Raw genomic sequence first — 23919 nt, forward strand, 5'->3', positions numbered from 1 at the left:
AAAATTGCTCTCCTACTATAAAGTGGTGATGTAAACTTCTACTTTTCACTATTCTTGGTCTACCAGCATCACCTGACCCAGATGCCTGCTCATCTTCTGCAGACTACGTAGCTCAAACGGTTTGCAGCAAACCCTTTTCTCTTCCTTGCCCTCCTCTGTCTTGTTTGCTGCTTTCTCCTCCTTAATTTGAAAGCCTTGGAAACTAGACCGTGGTGGCTCCCATAATTATATATACTTCTGTTGTGGTGTCTACCTGCTAAGGAGTCAAACTGATTTTACTTTCAAAATATATACTAAAGGGCTAAAGGGAAAATGACTCAGCCAGTAAAGCTCCTACTGTGCAAGCACTAGGACCTGAATTCAGATTCTCTGCATCCACATATAAAACAGGTTCAGTAGAGGATGTGAGTTTAAGTGCGCAGGACCCAGGTAAAGTCCTGGCACGGCAGTATCCACCTGTAACCCCAATGATACATGTCTGGGGCCAGCTGGCCAGGCAGTGTAGCCAAAAACAGTGATTCCAGGCTCAGTAAGACCATGCCTCAAACTTAAAATGGTGTAGAGTGAAGACACTTAATGTCAATCTATATCTCCACATTTACACACGTACACTACCACACACACACACACACACACACACACACACACACACACACACACGCGCGACTCCCTATACAACTTTCCATCTTGAACAGAGCTGTCAACAACTACTTTAACACTGTACAACCAGATCTCTTGCTCTCTACACCTTCCAGCTACAATCTACTTTCAAATCAGCAGTGTCTTAGTGATGATTTGAAGGTGCTGACTCAGGCAGTCACTTAGCTGCTAAAGTCTATTTTATTTTATGTGCATGGGTGTTTTCCTGCATAGATGTCTGTACACTACATATGTGCCTGGTGTTCAAGAAGGCCAGAGAGGGTGTCAGGTTCCCTGGAACTGGAGTTACAGTTGAACTGCCAAGGAGGTGCTAGGAATTGAATCAGGATCCTCAAAGACTACTGAAAGCCTGAGGCAGTAGCCAAAGTCTCCTCAATGGATGCAAAGCCCCCAAGTCCACTCCTTACTCCTCCCCTTATTTACCTTTCTGACTGCATCTTCTACTAGTTCTTTTCTTTGCTCCCTTTGCTCCCACTTCCTGCTTTCTTCTCTCCAACCATGCTGGACTCTTTGTTAACTCTTAGACATACCAGAACTCTGTGGCCTCAGGGACACTCTGTTCTTCTCTCTTTCCTGATAATCCTCTTTACTCCATACATATAGGACTGTGTTTTCAAATACGACCACTACTCTTTCACTCCCTGTCTGTCTATCCTTTCATTCAAAGAAGCAGGGAAATATGAGCAAAACATAAGAAAAACAGTAGCCAATCAGAAGTGACCCAGAGCTGACAGAGATGCTGAAGATTAGCAAACATGAAGTGAAATTATTGTAACTGTATCCCAGATGTTCAACAGCTAAACAAAGACACGGAACACACACAAAGCGAGACACACATATACTCCTATAAATCAAGGGTGAATTTCAGTCAAGTTGTAATTTACTCAGTGTCTGAGGTGAAAAATACATCTAACTAGGAAAACAGATTGAACATTGAAGAATAAAAGAATAGTGAACTTGAAGACACAGAAAGAGTAATTACATAAAATAACACATAGAGAAGGAAAAGAAAAAAAAGTCTATGGAGCTGTGGGACAATTTCAAATAGACTAAGATACACTGGCCTAGACTCTTAAGGAGAGATGGGACAAAAACCAGTTATGAAAACAGTGGCTGAAGGATTTCTAAATTCAGTGAAAACATTGTATTTATAAGTCTAAGCAGCTTGTGAACACTAAGCCAAAGAATCCTAGAGAAAGCCAAAATAGTACTTTATCAAAGTATTAAAATCAATAAAAACTGCCTCCAGTTCAATCCCTTTATAAGAGAGAGAGAGAGAGAGAGAGAGAGAGAGAGAGAGAGAGAGAAGAGAAAATTTTAGATATACAAAGACTGACAGATTCCACCACCTTCACTACAAGAAATACTGAGAAACTCCTTCAAGCAAAAGGTATGTGACCTTGCATGAAACTATGTATCCATGCAAAGAAATAACAGTGAAAATAGGTATACAAAAAATGTGGAAATGGTAACTTCTGATAAATAGGATTTTTAAAAGATTGAAATCTCTGCTAAAGAGGATATACTGCTCAAACAAAAACAATGCTATACTGTGTTTTATAAAATAGGCTTAAGTACAATATGAGAAAACCATGATGGTCAGGCAAGGCAAAACAGATGTATATTATTAACGTTCTTATACTATGTCAAGGGCAAATATTACTTCAAGGTAGAGTGTAGAAGTTAAAGACTTGTACATGAACATCCATAGTATGTATCATATCCCCAAACTGAAAACAGTCAAATGCCTGAAAGCAACCAACTTAAACTAAGGTTTTACAGGTACAGTGTAGCTTAAGAAGCCATGAGATTACACACAGGTCATCACTGAATTCCCCCCAAAACAAAGCCAAAGCAGGACTCAATAAACAGAATGTAAGAGGTAAAAAGAAATAACATTTCTCTTGTAAGGTGACAAGTTTCTCCGTATCTTTTGCTAGCTAGTCTCTAATGCAAGTAAGAAAGTTAAGAAGTACTTTTAATACCACATTTGTAAGAGAAAAAGTTATATTCCATATTTTAACTTACCTAGTATTTTGTTAGTCTAAGACTTAAAATATTATCAATTCTTAAATCATCAGGAAAATTCATTTGCAGTACCCCATTTATGCAGGCTAGTGACTTTCTCAAGTTCAAAAAAAAAAAAAAAAAAAAAAGTAAAGAAAAAAACTTACCAAAAATTTCTCCATTTTTGGCATATTCCGTCACAAGGTACAACATACTTTTGGTCTCCATTACCTATTGATAAATGATCCTACATTAGTCAGACAGAAAGGATTACTTTACCATATTTCATAGAGTTGCATACATTAAAATTATAAGTGAAAGAGTAAGTTATGAACAATTGAGAAGTCAAAAACATTTACAAGCTTCGGTATATACTCACGCCATCCTTTCTGTGAATATTAAATCCTTGTTTTAAGTGTGAGCCCATGGACCAGCAGTAGCAGCTGCTAGTACCTGCTAGAAATGCAGAATTTCAGGACTGACTCCAGTACTACTGAATTAGAACTGACATTTTTAACAAAAGTGATTTGTATGCACATTCAAATGTAAGGAGGTGAATAAAAAGCTTTGCAGATTTTTCCATTGTCTCTTCACTTAGGTCTGTGTGCTGCGTTATCAAGGCTGTAGTCTAGCTGAGCTAGCACAATGCGGTATTTATGTTCTTCCCTGTTGCACTTTATATAATAATTACAAGTTACTGTAATTTTACTTATTTTTAAATGATTTATATATTTTTATTTTATGTGTATTGGTGTTTGGCTTGCATGTATGTTTGTGTAAGGGTATTAGATCCCTTAGAACTGGAGTTACAGACAGTTGTGAGCTTCCAAGTGATTGCTGGGAACTGAACCTGGGTTCTGTGGAAGAGCAGCCAATGCTCTTAACTGCTGAGCCATCTCTCCAGTTCCCTAAAATTACAAAGCATTGTTTGTAAGCTGTTTATTCACAAATCTACTGTGTTTTCATTTAAATTAGCTTCTTTGGGTTCAAAAAGAAAATATATCATTGTTAGCAATTTGATTTTTAGAACTATAGGAATAGATACCTACTTAGATTCAAGATAAGCAATTTTAAGATTATTTCTCTGTATAACCTGTATGTGTTGTGAGGGTCTGTTATGTGTGTGTTATGCATGTATGTGTGCACATGTGCAAGTATGTGGAAGGGAGAGGTCAGGTTCAGCTGTTCCACAGAAGTTACCCACTCTGTCTTTGGAGACAGGGACTCTCCTTGTGCTGAAGCCTACTGATTACGCAAGGCTGACTGGCACTTCCAGCCCCAGGGATCCATGTTCCTTCTCCCTGCTGGGTGTGAGTGCATGTCACTACTCTTGTCTTTTTACATAGGTTCTGGGGAAATCACACTCAAGTCCTTGGCTTTGTATGGGTTCTGGGGACCAAACAGGTTATCCAACTTGCATGCTAAATACTTTATTAAAGGAACTATGTCCCTAGCCCTGCAACACTCTTTTAATAGTTGTCTGCTGAAAGGTTGCAAGCTAATTTTGCACTAAAATACACGTTTAGGACTTTTATCAAGGAAAAAAAAAAAAAAGAATTGTTGACAATTTGGAACTAGAAATTAGTGAATCAGTTTAGAACATGGTTTACCAGCACTTCTAAAATGATTATGGAACTATCTATCTTCTTTGAGAATGTAAAACAAATGCTTTCAGGGGAAAGTCTGATACATTTTGACTTAGATTGCTACAGCTTTAGAATTTTAAAAACTGTTTTGAGTGGCACAACACACATATTCTTACATGCTTTGGAGGTTTATCATTAAGGGCTTCCAACTTAAGTTGAAATTATCAAATAATAACATTGTTTACAATTGTATACACATATACATATGTATAAATATACTTAGCAGTATATGTACATGTATTTGTATACATAGAGAAAGAGTTAGGGAGAGGAAGAGAGAATGACACACACACACACACACACACACACAGAAAGAGAGAGAGAAAGAGAAAGAACAAACTATGTATGTGTGTTCTGTATAAAATGCACTCAGGGACATAATAAACAAAACTAGAAATTATAACATTTTCTTACAATCCCAATACATTTGGGTAGCCCACCTGAGTACAGTTGTATGACAGCCAAAACTGGCCTTCTCAGAAAAGGGCTCTGAGTGTTAATCCCATTCCTATGATATTAAACACTTGTTGAGATTGAGTTACTAATGTGATGTTTATCAGCTCATAAAACTTCCGAAAACAGATTAAGTCCAGCATACCATGGGTGCACCTATCACAGGGCATCAAAGCATACCAGGACCTTCCAGTTTAAAAGCCATTTTCAAGATATGGTACATTACTCAACAGAAACTTTAAAAGATAGTTTATTGATTACTAAACATGAAATACTGCTTTAAAAAATCTGAGAAAATATTCCTTTTAAAACACATAGCTTAAACTTAGACACAGTTTACTTTACAAAATTTTTTTTAAAGAATTATTTATTTTATGTATATGAGTACACACTGTTGCTGTACACACCAGAAGAGAGCATTGGATCCCATTACAGGTGGTTGTGAGCCACCATGTGGTTGCTGGGAATTGAACTCAGGACCTCTGGAAGAGTAGTCAGTGCTCTTAACCACTGAGCCATCTCTCCAGACCACAACATTTCTTAATAAAATTGATTTTTAATAAAATGGCTTACTTTTATGACTCATCAAAAAATAAGAAAGAAAAGTCATAAATCTAGGTATTACAAAGTTTGCCTCTATGTAATATACTAGCCTTTTTATTTCATAAAGCATAAACATAAGCTTCTCAAATAAACAATGTGTATGATATCCTTATTTATGGTACAACTACCTTTGCAAACCCAGCAAGTTTAGGCCCAACTGCTAATTTTTAAAATAGCTAGCTGGTAGTCTAAAAGACAACTTTTATATTTTCAAGTTATATTATCAAGTAGCTTCCTAGTTCCATTTTTACAAATTTAAATATATAGAAAGGGATAGACTTAAGAAACTTTTTTTAAAATGCACTAGAAAACCTAGCATACAAGTAAAAATCACAATGAAAAGAGTCATTTGAATGTGGAAAGCATAAGGAGAAATAAGGGCAAGCCATACCTGGTAGAGTTTAATGATGTGAGGATGGTCCAGCATTTTCATTATTTGTACTTCTCGGTAGATTTTCTCAAGGTTTACTGCATCCAGCTGTGATTTGTCTATTATTTTTATAGCCACCTGTAGCCCAGAAGACACATAAATACAATTAATATATAACACTTAACAGTCTCCAGCTAAGACTTAACAAATGATATCTGTAGGTGCCTGTAGGTGCCTACTCTGATAGCTAGCGTAATTCAATGTCCATTTGTTTGTTCACACAAGATACATATCTTACGCTTCTACTAATTACAAGGCACAATAAGTTTTGTCTGACAGAATCCTTAGTGTGCTGTAGAAAGCAACTCTTCAATTACTTTAAGCTGAAAAAGTCCTAGACTTTCAACCAACCATCTCACTGTAAATTCCCTACAGAGTATCTGCCAAGTGGGAAGCAGCTGATGGCAGTTTCTTCATTGCTGAAAAGCTTTTCTAGAAAAGTGACAGGATCCAAGTAATATACAGAGAGACTTTTTCCACTTTCTAAAAACCTTCAAAAATTTTATTAGCATTTTTCATACAGTATATTTTGATCATATTCTTTCTCCTCCTAGATTCTCCCCACAGATACATTAAAAAAAACTGAAATGCAAAATATTTAAACTAATCTATGGGAAGTAATATAAATGTGATAAAATTAAAATGCAAAACTCCAAGTGTGTAAAACTGTATTAATTTGAACTTTCTAAGAGTTTAACTTCAGAAGATGATATGACCTGATTCTGCCATAACTAAATACAAATCCAAAGAAGGGGAATTTGAAGGTGAATGACAAAGTACTCAGAAACATGATTTTCTTTTTGCTTTGTTTTTCATATAACTGAAAAGGATTAATTTTTAGAAATTCATAGATTTGGAATAAGATAACCTGATTTAAATAAAATATTTGGTAATTGAAAACTCTCCATATTTAATTCTAGTAAGTTCCACAGAAATTCTAATGTGAACTTCATCATATTCTAGCAAAGAGAGTTTCAAATGCTGCTTAGCCTGTGTTGTTTCAGCATGACTTTTAGTATCAATTAATGAACGTTCTTTAATGGTTCACCATTCCCCGAAAGTATATAAGACAGTAGGACTCAGCCTATCACTGGACTTCCTTAGTTTCCCATTCACACCTCTCTCTTTCTTTCTCTCTCTCTGTTTCTCTCTTCTTTCTGGTTGCTTTATGCTGTGTCATTTTTTTAAAAGTAGCTTTATGAAAAGGTACTTTCATTGTGTCTGATAAAATGTTCTAGAAACTGATGTCAAACTGCTAGCAAAATGAACGGCCAGTGATGGTACTGTGCTTGCTTGCTGTGAGTAACAGCAAGCACTGCTGTCTCTAGCCTTGTGAGGAGAGGACCTCCACCAACCCACAGATTTAAAGAGACCCCATTCTTACTAACCAGTATGACAGAATCCAGGATCTATAACTTTCATAAAAACTGCCAGATAAAAGGGCAAGGCTGTGTTGGAATGGAACTTTCTATAGGAAAGTAACATGGAGTTTCACAGACATCATGTTTCAAGGAAATGTCTTTTCCTACAGTTTCTGAAGTCTAGACATTAATACCCTTCTCACCAACAAGCTTCTGCTATTGAGATTAATCAAAACCATGTAACAGAATTTGAGAAAAGAATCACATTAAAAATAGCATAATTATTCTCATTAAGAAATTTTGTCCATATCTTTTTCTCATGATTTAATTTAAAAATGTGTCTATGTGTGTGCCTGTGTGAGTTTATGTGCACCATGTGAGTGCCTGCAGAAGTCAGAAGCCATGGAACCTCCTGGAAGCAGAGCTGCACACCATTATTCCTTATTTATGACACCCTGAGGGGGATTACACTTCTGTAAAGAAACACGTATGTTCCAATGTTCCTTGTAGTAGAGCAGTCTAACTGCTTTAATAGACTCAGCTGTAGTGATTCAAGCACAATAGAAATTTAGGTCTTGCTCATATAGCAAGCTTAGATGGGTGGAATTATTAACAAACATATACAGTTCAAAAAGGGTTTCCCATGTGTGAGGTGCTTCTAAGGTGGCTCTGAAGGCTGTCTTCATTCTAGCTAGAAAAGAGCTCTAACGGACCTTCCCAGGAGATTTTGATAGGCAGACCTCTCATTCATCCCATTAGTTAGAGCTCAGTCACATAATTGTACTAAATGGATAAGAGGCACAAAACCAGTCCAGTTAATGCCGAGACATAGAAGAGTGGAGCTTTTTTGATCATCAAGGAATCTCTGCTCAGCTCGATGGACTATTTGACAAGAACTTCTCAGAAATGCAGTAATAATGACAGTAACTTTTGCCAACTATATAACACGTCTTAATTTTACAAGATATTTAAATGCATTTTATCTCATTTATCATTCAATTTTGTCAAATAAATGGAAGAAGCAGGATAACTAGTAGCTAATAAAACTGAGATTCAAAAGGCATTACATATTAGCACGTATTAGCATGCATGAGGCCTTCTGTCCAAATCCCAAGATCCTTCTTGGGTCCACCCCCCCAAAAGAAAAAATAATCAGCAAATGTTCAAAAGCTCTAGCAAATTCAGGAGGCTGGGGGGACACATAGACTGATATAGCCCCAGTTCTTCCATTCTGAAACCAATTTTCTCACTATTTAAAAAAGTTCACTCACCACACATCTATTATATGCCAAGTATTATGCCTAGGATACAGAAACAAATCAGATAGGATTTCTATTTTTCAAAGAACTTATCATGACTGTAAGAGTGAGATGACTAAAACCTGTTTTTAAGAAAGCATTGGCATTTCTCAAAAGCATACTGAAAGTCTCCAAATTACAAAACATCATTTGATTTAAATAAAGTATAAACTTAGTTTTTCTGCATACCTCCTCCTACTTGTTAATAGTTCTAAACCTAGGATAAAAATCTGCATGATCAAGAGAAGGTCAAGAAGGCCAAAACTGATTCTGTTAATTGAAGGACCTCTTTTAATGTTAACTGAATCATTCAACTGTTTAACTCTTGATTATACACAGGCTCTCTTAAAAATGATATTCCTTCCACAAAGGAGGAAAAGCAAAGCTTCCTCTATAATGTTAGAGGATATACCATACCAGATAACTCAGAAAGACTGCTATCACTTAAAACCCTATATAAAGAACCCGACTATTCAACCACAGACACATTCAGAAAAATGTGAATTTAAAACAAAACAAAATACCATTTTCACTTTTATATAGCAAAAATTGAAAAGTAGATATCCACATGAACCAAGTCTTGATGAGACAGCCATTTTGTAGAAATTTTGTATGACTATAAATAAGGTATAATTCTTCTAGAAAGCAATTTAACAGTTTTTATAAAGGACCTTAAAAATCATATATATTCCATTAAGTTTGAGGACTATGATGCTGAAAAAGAACCTGATGGGAAAAATCTGAATTAATGACAAGGATTTCTGTGTAAATAAATTAAATGTATTACTTAAATACAAAAATATAAACAGTTGAACATAATTACATGACCTGAGGATTTTTAAGACTATAAGAAGTAATCCAAAGTAACTTCCAACTTTAAAATGTTTCAACAATTCAACACAAAAGACAAGGCAATTAAAAGAGAGGCATAGTCACAAAAAGCAATTTACAAGAAAAATGCAAATAGCTATCATAATACTACAGTCAAAGTAACCAAAGAAATACAAATTAAATAGCAAGGAAAATACAAGAAATTTTGTCTAATGGGGCGGGGATGTGTGGGAGAGAGCTCTATAAAGTAGTATTCCTCAAAGTGTTTTTCCTAACAGCAATTATGAGGACTGTTTTTACAGAGGATACTATGGCCTTGAGAGAAGTAATAGACGGACTCTTCACTTAAGAATTCCATTGCAGCGAAAGTGCTCTGAGGAAATAATCAGGTGTGCAAATGCATGTAAAAACATCCTCTAGAACACTCGGAGCACTGCAATAGAGACAGATGAACTTTATGCTCAGTAAGTCAAGTTAGTTAAATAAAATACGGCAATGACATGCAAGATGCCTCTTAATGATGTTCTCAACCCGTAGGTTGTGACCGCTTGGAGACTGAATGATCCTTTCTCAGGGTCATCTATCAGATGTCCTACATATCACATATTTACATCACGATGCATAACAATAGCAAAACTACAGTTATGAAGTAGAAACAAAAAGAATTTTATGATTGGGGGCCACCACAACTTGAGGAACTATATTAAAAGGAAAGGATTATTAGGAAAGTTGAAAACCACTGCCTTACACAGTGGTTGTGTGTGTGTGTGTGTTTCAAGTTTTGCTTTATTATGAATAAAGCTGCTATGTACAAATGACACATCCCATTTATGGACATATGCATTAATTTCTTTTGGGTAAATGCATAGGATAAAGGCTGACTCTTGTTGTATGTGGAACGTATTTAAAGCTTTTAAAAATCTCCCAACTATTTCCCAAAGCTACCCTTATTTTTTATTTATCAGCAATTGCTGAAGAAGTGTTTGTTTTCCTACACCTCTGGCAATCTTGGTATTGTCCATCTTTATCATTTTAGCAGACGCTTCTAGACAGTATTTTGTTTAATACTTGGAAATGTTACTAACAAGTGAAATACAAGAACATATGTACAGTGATACAATTTTCTTTCAAACATATAAAATACAAGTGAATTAGGAGGCTCTGTGCCACCATCTCCTGAGTTTTGAGAGTAGAAGTATGAATGCTTAGTTTTTTCTGCAAGCTTTTCCACAATGGCTATGAGTAGGCTTAACTTCTGTAACAGGGTGAAACTGTGTGGCTATTTTGTACTTTTAAGAAGAAAATTTTTAAGTAAAAGGATTGTTACCAATTTAATTTATCTAAGATGCATCTCTTAATCTATCTAAAGAACTTCAAACTTTTTTAAACAAAGAGGTTCTGATGAGATCCCTCTTTGTCTTCCAATCTTTTAACTATCATAACTGGATATAACTGGATATTTCTATCCTTTGAAGGATAGAAAGCATTTAATATGAATTTTAAATAAAAAAAAAACTTTTACAGAAATCACTTACTAAAAAAAATACAGATGTAGGAGGGCAGGTAGAAGGTCTATTAAAAAGGTAACAGAGCTATCATAAAGAATTCTGTAATCCATCTGATGCCAACAAAGTGAAATTTTAATCAGCAGTGGACTATAAATCAAATGCCATCATGTGAATCCAAGGAGGCCAGTTTCATGATTTCCAAACAAATGTTTTCTTAATTGCCTGGTGCCAAGATAGAATTCCTTAGAGGATTTAAAATCAAAACATACTAAACTCTGTTAAAGGTAAAAATTTCTACAGAATAGAGAAATTTACACAACTCTAGGCCAACTTAGTGGGTAAAAGCACTTGTTGTATAGGCCTAATGACCTGAGTTCAAATCCCAGGACCCATATAAAGGCTGAAGGATAAAAGTAAATCTATGAAATTGCATTTTTGTTTTCACGTATGTGCCACAGTACATGTCCTTCCCCACATATTACACACACATACACGCATGCACACACGCATGCACAATAACACACTAAATTGAGCATTTACACAACTCTTACTGTGAATATTTGTTTTCCCTTCCCTGATAAAAGAGGTAATTTTAATAATATTTAGCAAAACAATTTACCAACTACTTGCCTAAAGACCAAGAAACATATCCAAGCCTATCTGGTGGTTAAGACATTTGGTGACAGGTCCTTCTATTGCACATAGTACAGCTACATCTTAAAATCTGGAGTATTTTTTCAGCACAAGACTAATACCAAAGCTGCTGAAAAGAGTAGCAGAATGTCAAAGCAAAATATAAACCAACTGTATTTAAAGCCCTCTTAAAGAAACACCAAGCTCATGGTTTAACACGCCTTTCTTTTTTGTTTCTACTCTTACTAGAAATTCTACTCTTTAAGGTGGTAGTCTGAGAATCATGCTTGAACATCAAACTCCCAAAATACACGGAGAAAACTTTTTGGTGCACAAAGGCAATTTTCCAACGGCCTTTGACATTTGCCCTGAGTCCTGGTTCTCTTGGGGTTTATCAAGTGAGTAAGTTCCTAATTTCTACAGGTCACTTGAATAAGGTAACTTTTAGAACCTCTCCCAAGTTTCTGTGCACTTGTCTTCATATGATTATTAGGGGTAAGTAACACAAACAGTATGGTATTGAGGAAAAGTCTGTTATCCAGAGAGAGAGAGAGAGAGAGAGAGAGAGAGAGAGAGAGAGAGAGAGAGATATCTTGAAATAATGATGATGTCTCTGGGTACTGAGAGTGTAATTATTTTCATTTATCCATATTTTAAAATTTTTCAATAGTAAACACGATAGATTAAGTAATAAACCTCTTGAATGTAAAAATTATACCTTCTCACTTAGTAATTTCTCTAATAATTACCAGTAATTCCTTCTCCCCAAAATAATTAAAGCACACAGTTTTACATACACAATTGTGTTCCCTGTCAATTGTTGAAAACGATATAACAGGCAACAAGAGAATCATAAGTAAAATGGGTTATCTACAAGGTTGAATTCTAAACTACTAAAATACTATAAAAAAGTTATACATGATAAACAAAATGTAAAATGTGTGGGCACAGACATATTCTATGTGTTGTCACCTATAGAAAACAAATGGATTAAGAATACTAAAAGGCAATGTGTCATGTTGAGAACAATGTATTCCCACAATGGAAGAACTATATACGTGTGTGCTATACTCTCCTTTATTCTTTACATTTGCTATACTAAACATTCTTTAATAGAAAACTACACTTAGAAGTAAAAAGTAATTTTCCTAAGACAAAAACTAAACAAACAACTCACCCCTGAACTAACTATATAGTTAACTAGAAGGGAAAAGTTGCTTCCTAATATAGTATTAATAAAACACTACTCAAGAACATTCACAGAACAGAAAACTAGCAACCACTACTGCCCAAAATAGTTTATTAGCTTAAATGGTGTTATTCTTTTCCCATTGTGCTAATTTTACAAAATTAGCTCCTGTAATTCATAAGGCAGCTTACAAAGATTTTATGAAGTATTATATTAGGAAACTAGATTCTACCACCCCCTTCCCTTCTCTTTTGTGTGCAAAATTTACACAGAGCTCTAGCACATGAATACTGCTTCAGATGACGTAATTGCATTTCTTTGGTGTTAAACTATTTGATAGATTAAACCAAAATTAATTTCTCTTTTGTATACTAATTTTTTTCCTAAAAGGGAAACAGACTTCTCTCAAGTGCTACAAGAATGTATCTTATTTTTTATGGGTGATACAAAACAGAGGATAAAGAGCCATTAAAAATAAAAAGTATCCATCATACAGATGTTTTAACTAAGTCCTAAGATTTGTCTCACCGGCTGTCAAGATAGCTAGAGAGTAAAGACACTTGCTGCCGACCCTGATGACCTGAGTATGATCCCCAGGACCCACATAGTCCAAGAAGAGAACCAGCTCCTCCAAGTTGTCCTTTGACTAACACACACACAGATATGTGTACACACTAGTAAATATTATAAAAATGATTCTATTTTTTAAATTGCCTCAGGATCAAACTTGAAGAAAAAAGAGATTTCCAAGTTCTAAAACACAAGCCTACAATGTTAAAACACAGTACACAAAGGAACTTCCATAGCTAAATATAATCATATTTTCCTAATAGTTTTCTTTATACTATTAACTGTTCTCACTGTAATTATTATAGTATGTTAAAAAATGAGAATTAATCTAAAATATTAATCTAAGATAATGCAAAAGTGTTAAAATTTCACTGTTTTATATACAGTTTGCATGTCAGTTCTATTTATCAAAGATACAAATATTCAGCAAATAAAAAACAGTTGTCCCTAAAGAAAAAAACTTATTGAAAACATTATTAGAAACTGAGCCCGTGATTTTACTAAGCAAGTCTTCATGTAACTTTTTTTATAAAACTTCAGAAAACCATTTTGCAAACTAAAACACATACAAAGACTTTAAGTATACTAACTACTAGACCGTTTCCCCTTTCTATGCCTTAGTATCAACAATAACAAAATCACCACAAAATGCTCAGCCTTACGCACTGTAAAAACAGAAAAGCACAAAGGAGACAGAATCTATAGGCTAAACGTTTAGCTTTTAACATAAAATAATTTTATACACATATACAACACCCACCCCTTTAGCAACTGCAAGAGCTTTCATGATCTGACAGGTGTCTTCAATCACAAATGTAACTGAGCTGACAGTCACAGGTAACGTTACTTCACAGTGCCCCCTAGCTCCTTCCTAAGAAATACCAGTTTGAAAGGGACACCATCAGAATTGTCACCCTCAAGAGAAAGTGTAAGCTGCCATCAGCTCCACTTAAGAAACTTTGAGATCCAACTTTAACTAAACTCTGACAACAGCTCACCACTAAATATTGCTAAGAAGAAAAAATTGTGTGAACGGATTTGGTATTCAACCACACAACAATGTAACCAAAAAGTTCAGACTCTCTCTGTAATGTGCTATTTTTGGCAGTCATTGAAAAGGACTCATAAATACACCCGTTTAAGATACTTTCTTTTAATTTAACATCGGGGTAAAGGTATGACATTTGGCCATAACTCTTTACAAGAACGAAACACTTTATTCATTTAAAAAATGCTGGGGTTAAATTAAGCTATGCAAAATTTTGGTAATGCCAGTATACTTATCATTACAAGCAATCTAGATTCATAACGCTGGTAAATTTGTGAAAAGAAAAATTTTGTCCTTGGTACTGATGCCCTAAAGAAGAAAGATTTAGGCGGTGTGTCAAGAATTTGTGAGGTAAAACAAAAAGTGAAGACGTGTTAGACATGTCGTCCTTTATGGAAATGGGCATGAAGCACTGAGCAAAACTTTTAAGGACAACTGCTAAGAAAACAGTAAGGCTTTTAAATGCCCTTCACCTTACATAAGCGTATGTTATCCTGGGGTGGGGGTTGGGGGCTCCTACATTCAAAGGTTAGAACGTTCTTTAAGGACGTAATTAGGGGGAAACTAAAACCCGAACAGGATGAAAACTGGGGAGAGAAACTGAAAACCGGCGAAACTCCAGTGACAATCACAAGGCAGAACAGAGTACGTCAAAACCACTAGGTTGTAGTCTAAGAAATGGTTGTTTCGATCGTTTTCCCAAGGTATTTAATTTGCACGTCTTAAAATAGAGACCCCCGAAGAGAGCAGCTTGAGGCAGTGGAAGGAAGAGGGTGGGCTAGGTAAGAACGGAGACTTGAGGAGAAAATATGTGCGGTGCATTTGAATGTACCACGGAGGGGGAGATGCTGGAGAGTCAATGTCAGTTAGCAGTTGAAGGCTGAGTAGAGTCCATCTGATGTGGCTTAAGGAATGCGTGCTCGCAGCTAGCAAGCACACCTGGTAAAGAGACAACCCCAGAGAACGGTGCAGAGCTGAGATGACCATTTTAAACCAGCTCTATTGTCTGGTCTATTAGCTATATCTCCTGCAAGTGATCAAGCCAGCCAAAGCACCGTATCAGAGACCCTGCGGGCCCAGAGAAGATGGACAGCGGCCAGTACGCACCGGTCCGGTCCGCGGCACCCACTCCTCGCCGGGTAGAGACAGACGCTTGGTCCGGGCCGCGCTCCGCGTCTGCGGAGCCCGGGAGCTGCTGGTCCCCTTCTCCGGCCAGCGACGTTGGTCCCCGCGCGGCCCGGGAGCACCGAGACTTCCCCTCCCACCCCACCCCCAGCCGAAAGCTGGGAAGACGCGGAACTTGTGCTCGGGAGCCGAGGCCACAGACCAGGTTCCCGGGTGGGAGACTCGGGACGGAAGCCTGTGTGGCTTCCCGAGGACACCCCCCCCCACACACACTCGACCTGCACCCCGCGGTCCCCGCAGTGCCAGGCCCGCCGTCCCCCTCCCGGGGCGCAACCACGCCACGCTCCCGCCGAACCCCGGGGCCGCACCTCCGTCTTGGTGATCCGGTGCCGCCCCAGCTTCACCACGGCGAAGTTGCCCTTGCCCAGCGTGCCCTCGATGTCGTAGAACCCCACCCGGACCGGCCCGCGCTGCAAGTGCCTCGGGCCATCCGCCATGACCATGCTTGGCCCCCGCTGCAAGACACGGCGACGGAACGCGAACGAACGGGCCGGCAAGACGCGGCGCGGAGCGGGCAGGAGGGCGTCGGGCGGCGCGCCTGGGCTCTGGGCGACGGCCGCGGCTCTCGCTCCGGCGCTGCTTCCCTCCCGCCCCACAGGGCCCAGCCAGGCGCGCGCCGGCGCTGACGTGAGCCGACGTCAGGGGGCCGAGGCAGGGGGCGGGGGCGGGCCTCCACCGGTCACCATGGCTACCGCAGCAGCGCCGACGTCGGGGGCGGGAGGGAGGGGCGGTGCGCGGGTCGGCCGGGCACGAGGCTTCCGGCCGCCGCGAGGCCTGAGCAGGCTGAGGAGGGCGTCGCGGCCGGGGGCGGGGTCGCCGACCGCTCCGCCCCGCTCCTCCTGCTGTCCCGCAGAAGCACAAGAGCGAGCCCTGGTGGGCCGTGCGGAGGATGCACTGGCCGAGTCTCCGGTAGGGTTGCCCGGCGTTCTCCGCCTAGGCTGCCCTTCCCGCCAAAACCTCTCCCTCAGCTGACTGCAGTGCTAAATTTGGAGCCTGAGGAGCACCGTGGCTGAGCAACGCATTGCTCACAGCCTCTTCTTTGTGTTCTTTTTAGCTCCCTTCTCGGGAGCTAAATGTCTCTCCACTTTTTGACGTCTGTGATTCCTACTCACAGCGATCTGATCGGTCACTTGCAAAAAAAAAAAAAAAAAAAAAAAAAAAAGAAAAGAAGAAGAAGAAAGTCAGAGCTGAAGAAACCCTAGAGATGATTAAGTCCTGATATTCGGAATTGCTAACGGGTTTAGAAGCCTGGGATCTCTGAAAAGTAGGCAGAGTTTTACTGAGTTGAGCATGTCTCTGGGGAGAGGTGACCCTGTATTATCCTAAAAGGCTTTGGGAACTTGTGAAGGGTTAAAAAGTATCTAATCCGATTTGTTTCCAGATGATGCAGCAGGCTGCTAGAATGGAGTTGCCAACGTCACACAGGTAATGCTAGGATTCTAATTATAAACCATCACACCAATCTTCCATATGGTGACCTAAGTAAACAGCAACATTTTAATATCTTGAAATATATTGTGTGTGTCCAGCTCTTGGTTCCTGGGTACCCACTGTCCATTAAAAGAAACTTAATTCTTTGGGAGTAATGACTCAGTCCAAGGCAGACAGGGCAAGGAATTATAAGACTCTCTTGAAAAATCTTACATGAGTAAACGAGGGAATTTCTTGTCAAATGAAAAGTCAACTTGAAGGACCATTGCCAAATCTGAACCAATCTAAGTATCAAAATTGAACAATTTTAGAAATACACTATAAGACATTACTGTTAAATTTTATTTTGTGTAGAAGTCAGAGGACAGGGTGTGGGGAGTAGGTTCTTGCCTTCTGCTATGTGGGTCCTAGGGATAGTTGCTGTAGATAACTTTATCCAGTGAGGTATCTCTTAGGCCCTACATTGGTTTTTTTTTTTTGTTGTTGTTGTTGTTTTGAGGTTGTTGCTGTTTTGTTTTGTTTTTGAAACAGCATCTCACTAAGTAGCCCTAGATAACCTGTAACTTGCCATGTAGACCAGGTTGGCTCATACTTAACAGAGATCTCTGAGTGTTCTGAGTACTGAGATTAAAGGCAGGTGTCACCATTTCCAGCCCACATTAAAATTTTAAAAGGAGTCCATACTTCATATTTTCACTTTAACTTTTTTAGACAGGTTCTCAGAAATATGGGATATTTGATAAGCCCCTTAATTTTCTATTCCCACCACCCCCTTTCTTCTCTCTCTCATTCAGAAAACTCAAACTCAGAACTGTATACATACTAGGCAAGCATGTAGCACTGAGCTGTGTTCCCAGGCAGAATAAATGAGAAAAAGATGCATGTAGAAATTATGAAATCACCATTTGGTGACTGTTTTAGTAATAACTGGCTCAGACAAGAATTATCAATAGGTGTTAAAGTCACTGGATAAAATTTGGTTGGGGAATAGGGTATGTATACAGTCTCAAAATATCTTTGTATTTAAAAAAATCATTGGAAAGGATTAACAAAAGATAACAAATTACAGTGAATAAATCTGACAGACTCTTTCCTGATAAAATGATCCAAGTTACCAATTGGAATAACACACAAGGCCCTCTGATCTGAGGTACCCAGAACACATCTCTAAAGTGATATGTAATATAAGTAATATGTAAAAATACATATTCTGAATCTGTCACAAAGGAACAAATCAGAAAAAGGTAAACTCTGCAAATCTACCCTCTAATTATCCTGCACACTTAAAGATGTCATATCACGAAAAGAAAGGCTGAGGAAGAATTTTAGATTTACAGTCTTAAGAGACATGCCAGTAAATGCAGCACATGGTCCTAGAACAACATGGTACCAAGAAATCCTGTCAGGGCAACAGTTGAAAATGGAATTGGATGCATATTAGATAAAAGAGTTCTTTCAATGTTGAATCCCTTAAAGATTTATTTTACTTGTAGTTACACCTATGTGTGAGTATTTACATGCAGGTGTGAGTGCAGATGCCCGTAGTGTCCCCAAAAGGGCATTAGTTTCTATGGTTGGAGTTACAGGTAGTGTTGAGGCATCTGGTGTGGGTGCTGGGAACTGAACTCAGTTTCTCTGAAAGAGCAGTGCTCCCTTTTAACTCCGAGCCATATCTCCAGCCCTTAATGCTAGGTTTCTTGATTCTAATCATTGTACTGTGTTATGAAAGAAGGTATCCTTATTAAGAAATACACGCTGAAGTATCTATGGATAAAAGCTTGTAATGTAGGCCACTTATTCTCAAATAGTTTTAGCAAAGATAATGACAAAGGTGGCAAATGTTAAAATGAACCCAAGCAAAGGGTAGTTAATTGTTGCTCTTACAAATTTAGTGTAGTTTTTAATGAAAATTAATATATGTATATTTGATAAACACATTTTAAATTTAATTAATTTATTTGTGTGTGTGTGTGTGTGTGTGTGTGTGTGTGTGTGTTGCATGTGCTCATGTACCACAGCGGGTATGTAGAGGGTAGAGGATTGCTTTCTGGAATCTATGCTCTCATTCCACGGTGTGTTTCAGGGGTAAAACTCAGAATCATTGGACTTACATGGCAAGAGCCTTTACCTACCTACTGATCTTTCTCATCAGCCTTAGTCATGGAATATTTCCTCCCAACCTCTCTCTCTCTCTCTCTCTCTCTCGCTCTCTCTCTCTCTCTCTCTCTCTCGTGTGTGTGTGTGTGTGTGTGTGTGTGTGTGTGTGTGTGTGTGTTACTAGGAATTGAAGCCAGGGCTTTGTGCATGCTGGTCAAATATTCCACTCCTGACCTACGTCACTAGCTCTGATCACATGATCACATGTCTGTTTTTAGTGCAGGGTTTGCTGCCTGCTGAACCATCCACTGCTCTTTATGCTTCTATCTTTAATTCTCCCCAATAATTCTATACTTTGTTGTGACATGTGTTGTTTTGTATGTTTGGGAAGAAGTAGGAGAATGCTAGAAGGCTGACACAGACCTCTAGATCAATAAGAATGGTATGTGAGGTGCCTCTAACAAGGTCAGAAGCCCACATACATGCCTCAGTTTAAAGGTAATTCCTAGTTACATATGTGTTAATTGTTCTGTGAGTGAGTTCCTTTGGGAATCAATAAAAGCCACTTATTTCAGAACCAGAAAGTATACACAGACTCACTAAATCAACAACCTCCTTTTTAAAAGACACCTTTTAAACAGAAATCAACTTATTTCTACCTGATCATCTGAACCAAATAATCAAGCCAACCACCTACTTGCACAATCTGGGGATAAGAGTCCAGAAGAAAAAGAAAGGACTAAGAGAGAACTTATTTATTTAAACCAGAGTCCAGTGTCAGTGTGCAGGATAGAGGAAGAGAGGTCAGAGATCAGAAGGAGTATGTCAAAAACCAATTTTGCCTGTATAGAAATGCAGTGAGCGTGCCGTTAAATGTGACTAGTCAGTTAGTTGTAAATGTCACTCTGAAGAACTATGTGTAGACAAATTTATAATTCTTTAACTCTGGACTAGATGATTCAGCTTTATTCCTCTGTTTCAAAAAATGTGGTTCCTGTGAGTTGTTAGCTATATATATTAGCAATTATTAATTCCTTTTAGTTATGTATAATATTTGTATGTAGGTGTTTGTGTATGGGTGAGCATACAATAGCATGCGTGTGGAGGTGTGGAGGTTGGGAGACAACTTGGGAGTATTGTATCTCTCCTTCCATAATGTGTGTGAGTCGTGGGGATTGAATTCAGGTAATCAGGCTTGGCAGCAAGTGCATTGACCCACTGAACCATCTCTCCTGCTCCACTATTTATTTATTTATTTATTTATTTATTTATTTTTGCTTTTCAAGACAGGGTTTCTCTGTGTAGCTCTGGCTATCCTGAAATTCACTCTGTAAACCAGATTGTCCTCAACTCAGAGATCCACCTACCTCTGCCTCCTGAGTGGTGGGATTCAAGGCGTGCGCCACCACCACCCAGCCCTGCTCCACATTTTAACAATTATTAATTTCATCTAACTCCCACCTTCTCATCTTCATCTCCCTTTTCTCTTTACCCAGCTTCCAAGGGTAAGACAAGAGGATGAAGGGTGAGCAGAAACAAAGAGAAAAGGACTTGTGGCAGTCACTGTTTCAGCTCTGCTTTTAGTATACGTGAGGTAGAACAGCTGCATTACTGGATTTTTACTTACATGACATTTCAAATGTAGCATCCCAGATGCTGCTTGCGAGTCCACTATATTTATTATTGAGGTGAATAAAGTAAGTTAACACTTCTAAAGGTAAACGGATGTGAGTATATAGAAAAAGAAATGAGGAAAGTGTGGAGAGACTGAGAAGAGTTACATCTACAATTCAATTAGCTTGAGTAAAGTCAACTTACCAAGGAGAAAGGAGAGGAGTTGGCAACAAGCTAATGAAGACTCACAGTAGTGAGTCTGATCGAGAAGCAACTTCATGGCTTACTGTGCAATACACACATTTTTGTTGAAGTAAAGCAGCTTGTGCACTTGGAAAACAAGACATGTGCCAGTTGTTCCTTGATTGTGAAGGTCCGAATCTTTTCCTCTTTTATCATTTCTGTACCAAAGGCAGGTCAATACAATAGGAACTTAGGATTGGATTTAGATTCAATTCAAGTAAAAAAGGAAGATGTTTATTAATTATAATTGCTTAGATGACTTAGAAAAGAAAGTAGGTTACAATGGTAAAGTCAACACCACATTTTTATAATAACAATGGTGAAGGTGGCTGAGAAAATGCAAATCTTTAGCCCATACCAGTTCCAAGTACTAGTTAGTATACAGTAAAGGTGTTTATGAAGCAACCATTAATCAGGCAGGTCACTGGGCATGTCCATAGCACTATATCTAAGAAACTATTATAGAATAAGCTAAATCAGTGAGATTCTTTGAAGGAAACATGCTTGATACTTTTATTTTTGAAAGCTTTATTGAAGTAAAATTACTTTTTATTCAAAAACTATATATTACTATGGACAGTTTAAGGCTTTGAGTACATTCATACGTATATGAATAAAACCCATCAAGATGATCAAAGTAATGGCATGTCCACATCTTCAAACCTACTTCCCTTTTGTAAGGAGTAAGAACACTTAACTAGTCTCTTAAAATTTTCATTATGGTGTTCAACTGATCTCCAGAACATATCCCTCTGAGTAATTGGAGCATTATGCCCAGAACACAATTATTCTTTCTCCTTCTGCCCAGATGCTGCCAGTCACCACCAGCCTTTTGTTTCTGTGAGTTTCACATTTTTAGATACCTCACATGAGTAGGATCCCATATATCTGTGCTTCTGTGAGCAGAGTATTTCACTTGGCATAGGATCTGCTGGGTTCTTCCATGCTGTGCACAGCAAGATTTCCTTCCTTTTCAAGGTGGAGGTAATAATGACTGCATGTGCCACATTCTTTCTCATTCATCTTTTAAAAAGAAAACCTATTTTGTATTTACTTATGGGGAGTGGGTAGCAGTGTGTACCAAGGCTCTCTGGTGGAAGTTAGGGTGTGCAGAGGCTTTCCTTCTCCCATGTGAGGTCAAACTCAGGTCGTCAGGCTCGGGACACCCCCTTTCCCTGCTGAGTCATCTCACTGGCACTCTTTTATCTGGTGATAGATTGTTAGGTTGTTTCCATATCTTGGCTGTTGTGGATGCCGCCACAGTGAATGTGGGAATGCAAATATTTGCGATCTTGATTTCTGTCTTTTAGATAAATACCCAGGAATGGCATCAGGTAGTTGCTTAGTTTCATGTGTTTGAACCTACATACTACTTTCTTTAATGGCTGTAATAGTGGCATCTTGTCATCGGTACACAAGGGTTAAGATTTCTGTACATCTCCCCACCCACCCTTAGGTTCGAACAGACACCTGGTTATATATGAGGTGATATCTCATTGAGGTTTTTAGTTGCTTTTTCCAGTGACTAGTGAAGTTTAGCACCTCTTCATATAATGATGCCTACTTACGTATGGACTTTGGAAAGATGTCTGCTTGCATCCTTTGCCCATTAACACTTTTTATGGCATTTTATTTATTTACTTCTCTCTGTCTCTCTGTCTCTCTCTGTCTCTCTTCGTCTCTCTCCGTGTATGTGTGTTCTCTTCTTCTACCATATGGGTTGTGGGGATCAAATTCAGGTCATTGGCATTGGTGGCAAGTGTCTTTACCCACTGAGACATCTCACCATCCCATATTCATATATTTAAATCAGTTTTATTTGGTTTGTTTTGCAGTGGAAAGTGCTTTGCTCACTTAGCGATCTCTCCAGCTCCTTAGTTTTCTTTTAATAACCACATCATAAAATTAAAATGAAACAAACTAACAACAAACAAAAAATAAACAAAACTAAAACACCTAGATCTTTTAAAATAAGTTATTTCATGCATTCAATTTTAAAGTGGAAATTCTGAGTTAAATATCGTCTTGTTAATTTTATTGTTTTCTTAAATAATAGATTCACTTTGTTTTTTTACCTTTCCATCTATAATAGAACCTGTTTTCCTTTTCTCTCTTTGTGTGTGTGTTTGTGGTATGTATGTGTGTTTGCATGTATGTAGGTGTGTGTGCTTATGTGTATGGCATGTGCAGGTGAGAGACTGACATCTATACTTCTGCCTCAGCCCAGTGCTGGCTCATGTGACCTGGTCTTTAGTTCCAATGATCTGTTTTCAAATTTTTATTCTTTTCCACTATGGTTATTAGTCTTCTTTTCCTCAACAAATAACTCTTACACGGATTTATTTTTCTTACCAAGTACCACTTATTGTTGTACATGAGCTTCATAGAATTTATTACATCAGGGTCTTGTGTTAAGTTCTATTATACCCATTCTATAGATTTATAAACAAAGATTCTGAGCAGTAAAGGAAGTATGCAAAACCTTACTACAACATAATAAATTTCTACTATCACTGTTGGTACAGGTAGGTTTATGACTCTAGGTTGGTAAGCAGGTAAATAAGGCCAGACCTTGGCCAGAGTTCAGTGCTTGACCTTAGACATCTTCCAGTCTAACTTTCATGACTCATGCTTTACATTCACTTGATTTGGTTTTTCACATCCCACAAATTCTGGGAAGATGCTGTATTTTTTATGGCAGGGGTAAGATTAAAAGTCTTTTTAGCCTTCTACAGCTGGTATAAGTTACTCAGTTCCTAGCTATTGTCTCCTTTGTTTTGTCTCTATTTCTTAATCTTTTCAACTCTACCAAGTCATAAACTTCTTTGAAGGTACTTATAACTTGCTAATTTTTGAAATTCTTGAGGTTTTTATGTATAATTCAATAGATGCCAGTTAGTTTTATATTTATTATACACATATGCCGGTACCATAGTGGAGGCCAGGAATACAAGCACAAAGAAGACCCTATTTCAGTCCTTGAAAGTGCATGGTTTAGAGCTGACTGTTGTTCTAACCATGGATTAGATAGTACTTCAAGGATGCTGCCTGCACTCTCTCTGCCTTTAACATCTATTATTTAGTATTTCAGAGGATTATTTCGAGAAGGGGA

The 23919-nt window shown here is 38.1% G+C and overlaps 1 protein-coding gene across 2 annotated transcripts in view; it reads right to left on the bottom strand.

The window, feature by feature from the left end:
• The window catches only part of Sik2 (salt inducible kinase 2), a 102290-nt gene extending 86248 nt beyond the window's left edge, over positions 1–16042 (bottom strand). For both annotated transcript variants that reach the window (XM_076925150.1, XM_076925149.1), the window contains exons 1-3: positions 15731–16042; positions 5761–5877; positions 2835–2898 (exon numbers count right to left, since the gene is read on the bottom strand). In XM_076925150.1, the coding sequence (XP_076781265.1) occupies positions 2835–2898; positions 5761–5877; positions 15731–15865 (316 nt within the window). In that variant the 5' untranslated portion in view covers positions 15866–16042. The remainder of the gene's footprint in view (positions 1–2834; positions 2899–5760; positions 5878–15730) is intronic.
• Positions 16043–23919: the final 7877 nt, after the last annotated feature.

Source organism: Arvicanthis niloticus, chromosome 26 (assembly GCF_011762505.2).
Source record: "Arvicanthis niloticus isolate mArvNil1 chromosome 26, mArvNil1.pat.X, whole genome shotgun sequence".
NCBI lineage: Eukaryota > Metazoa > Chordata > Mammalia > Rodentia > Muridae > Arvicanthis > Arvicanthis niloticus.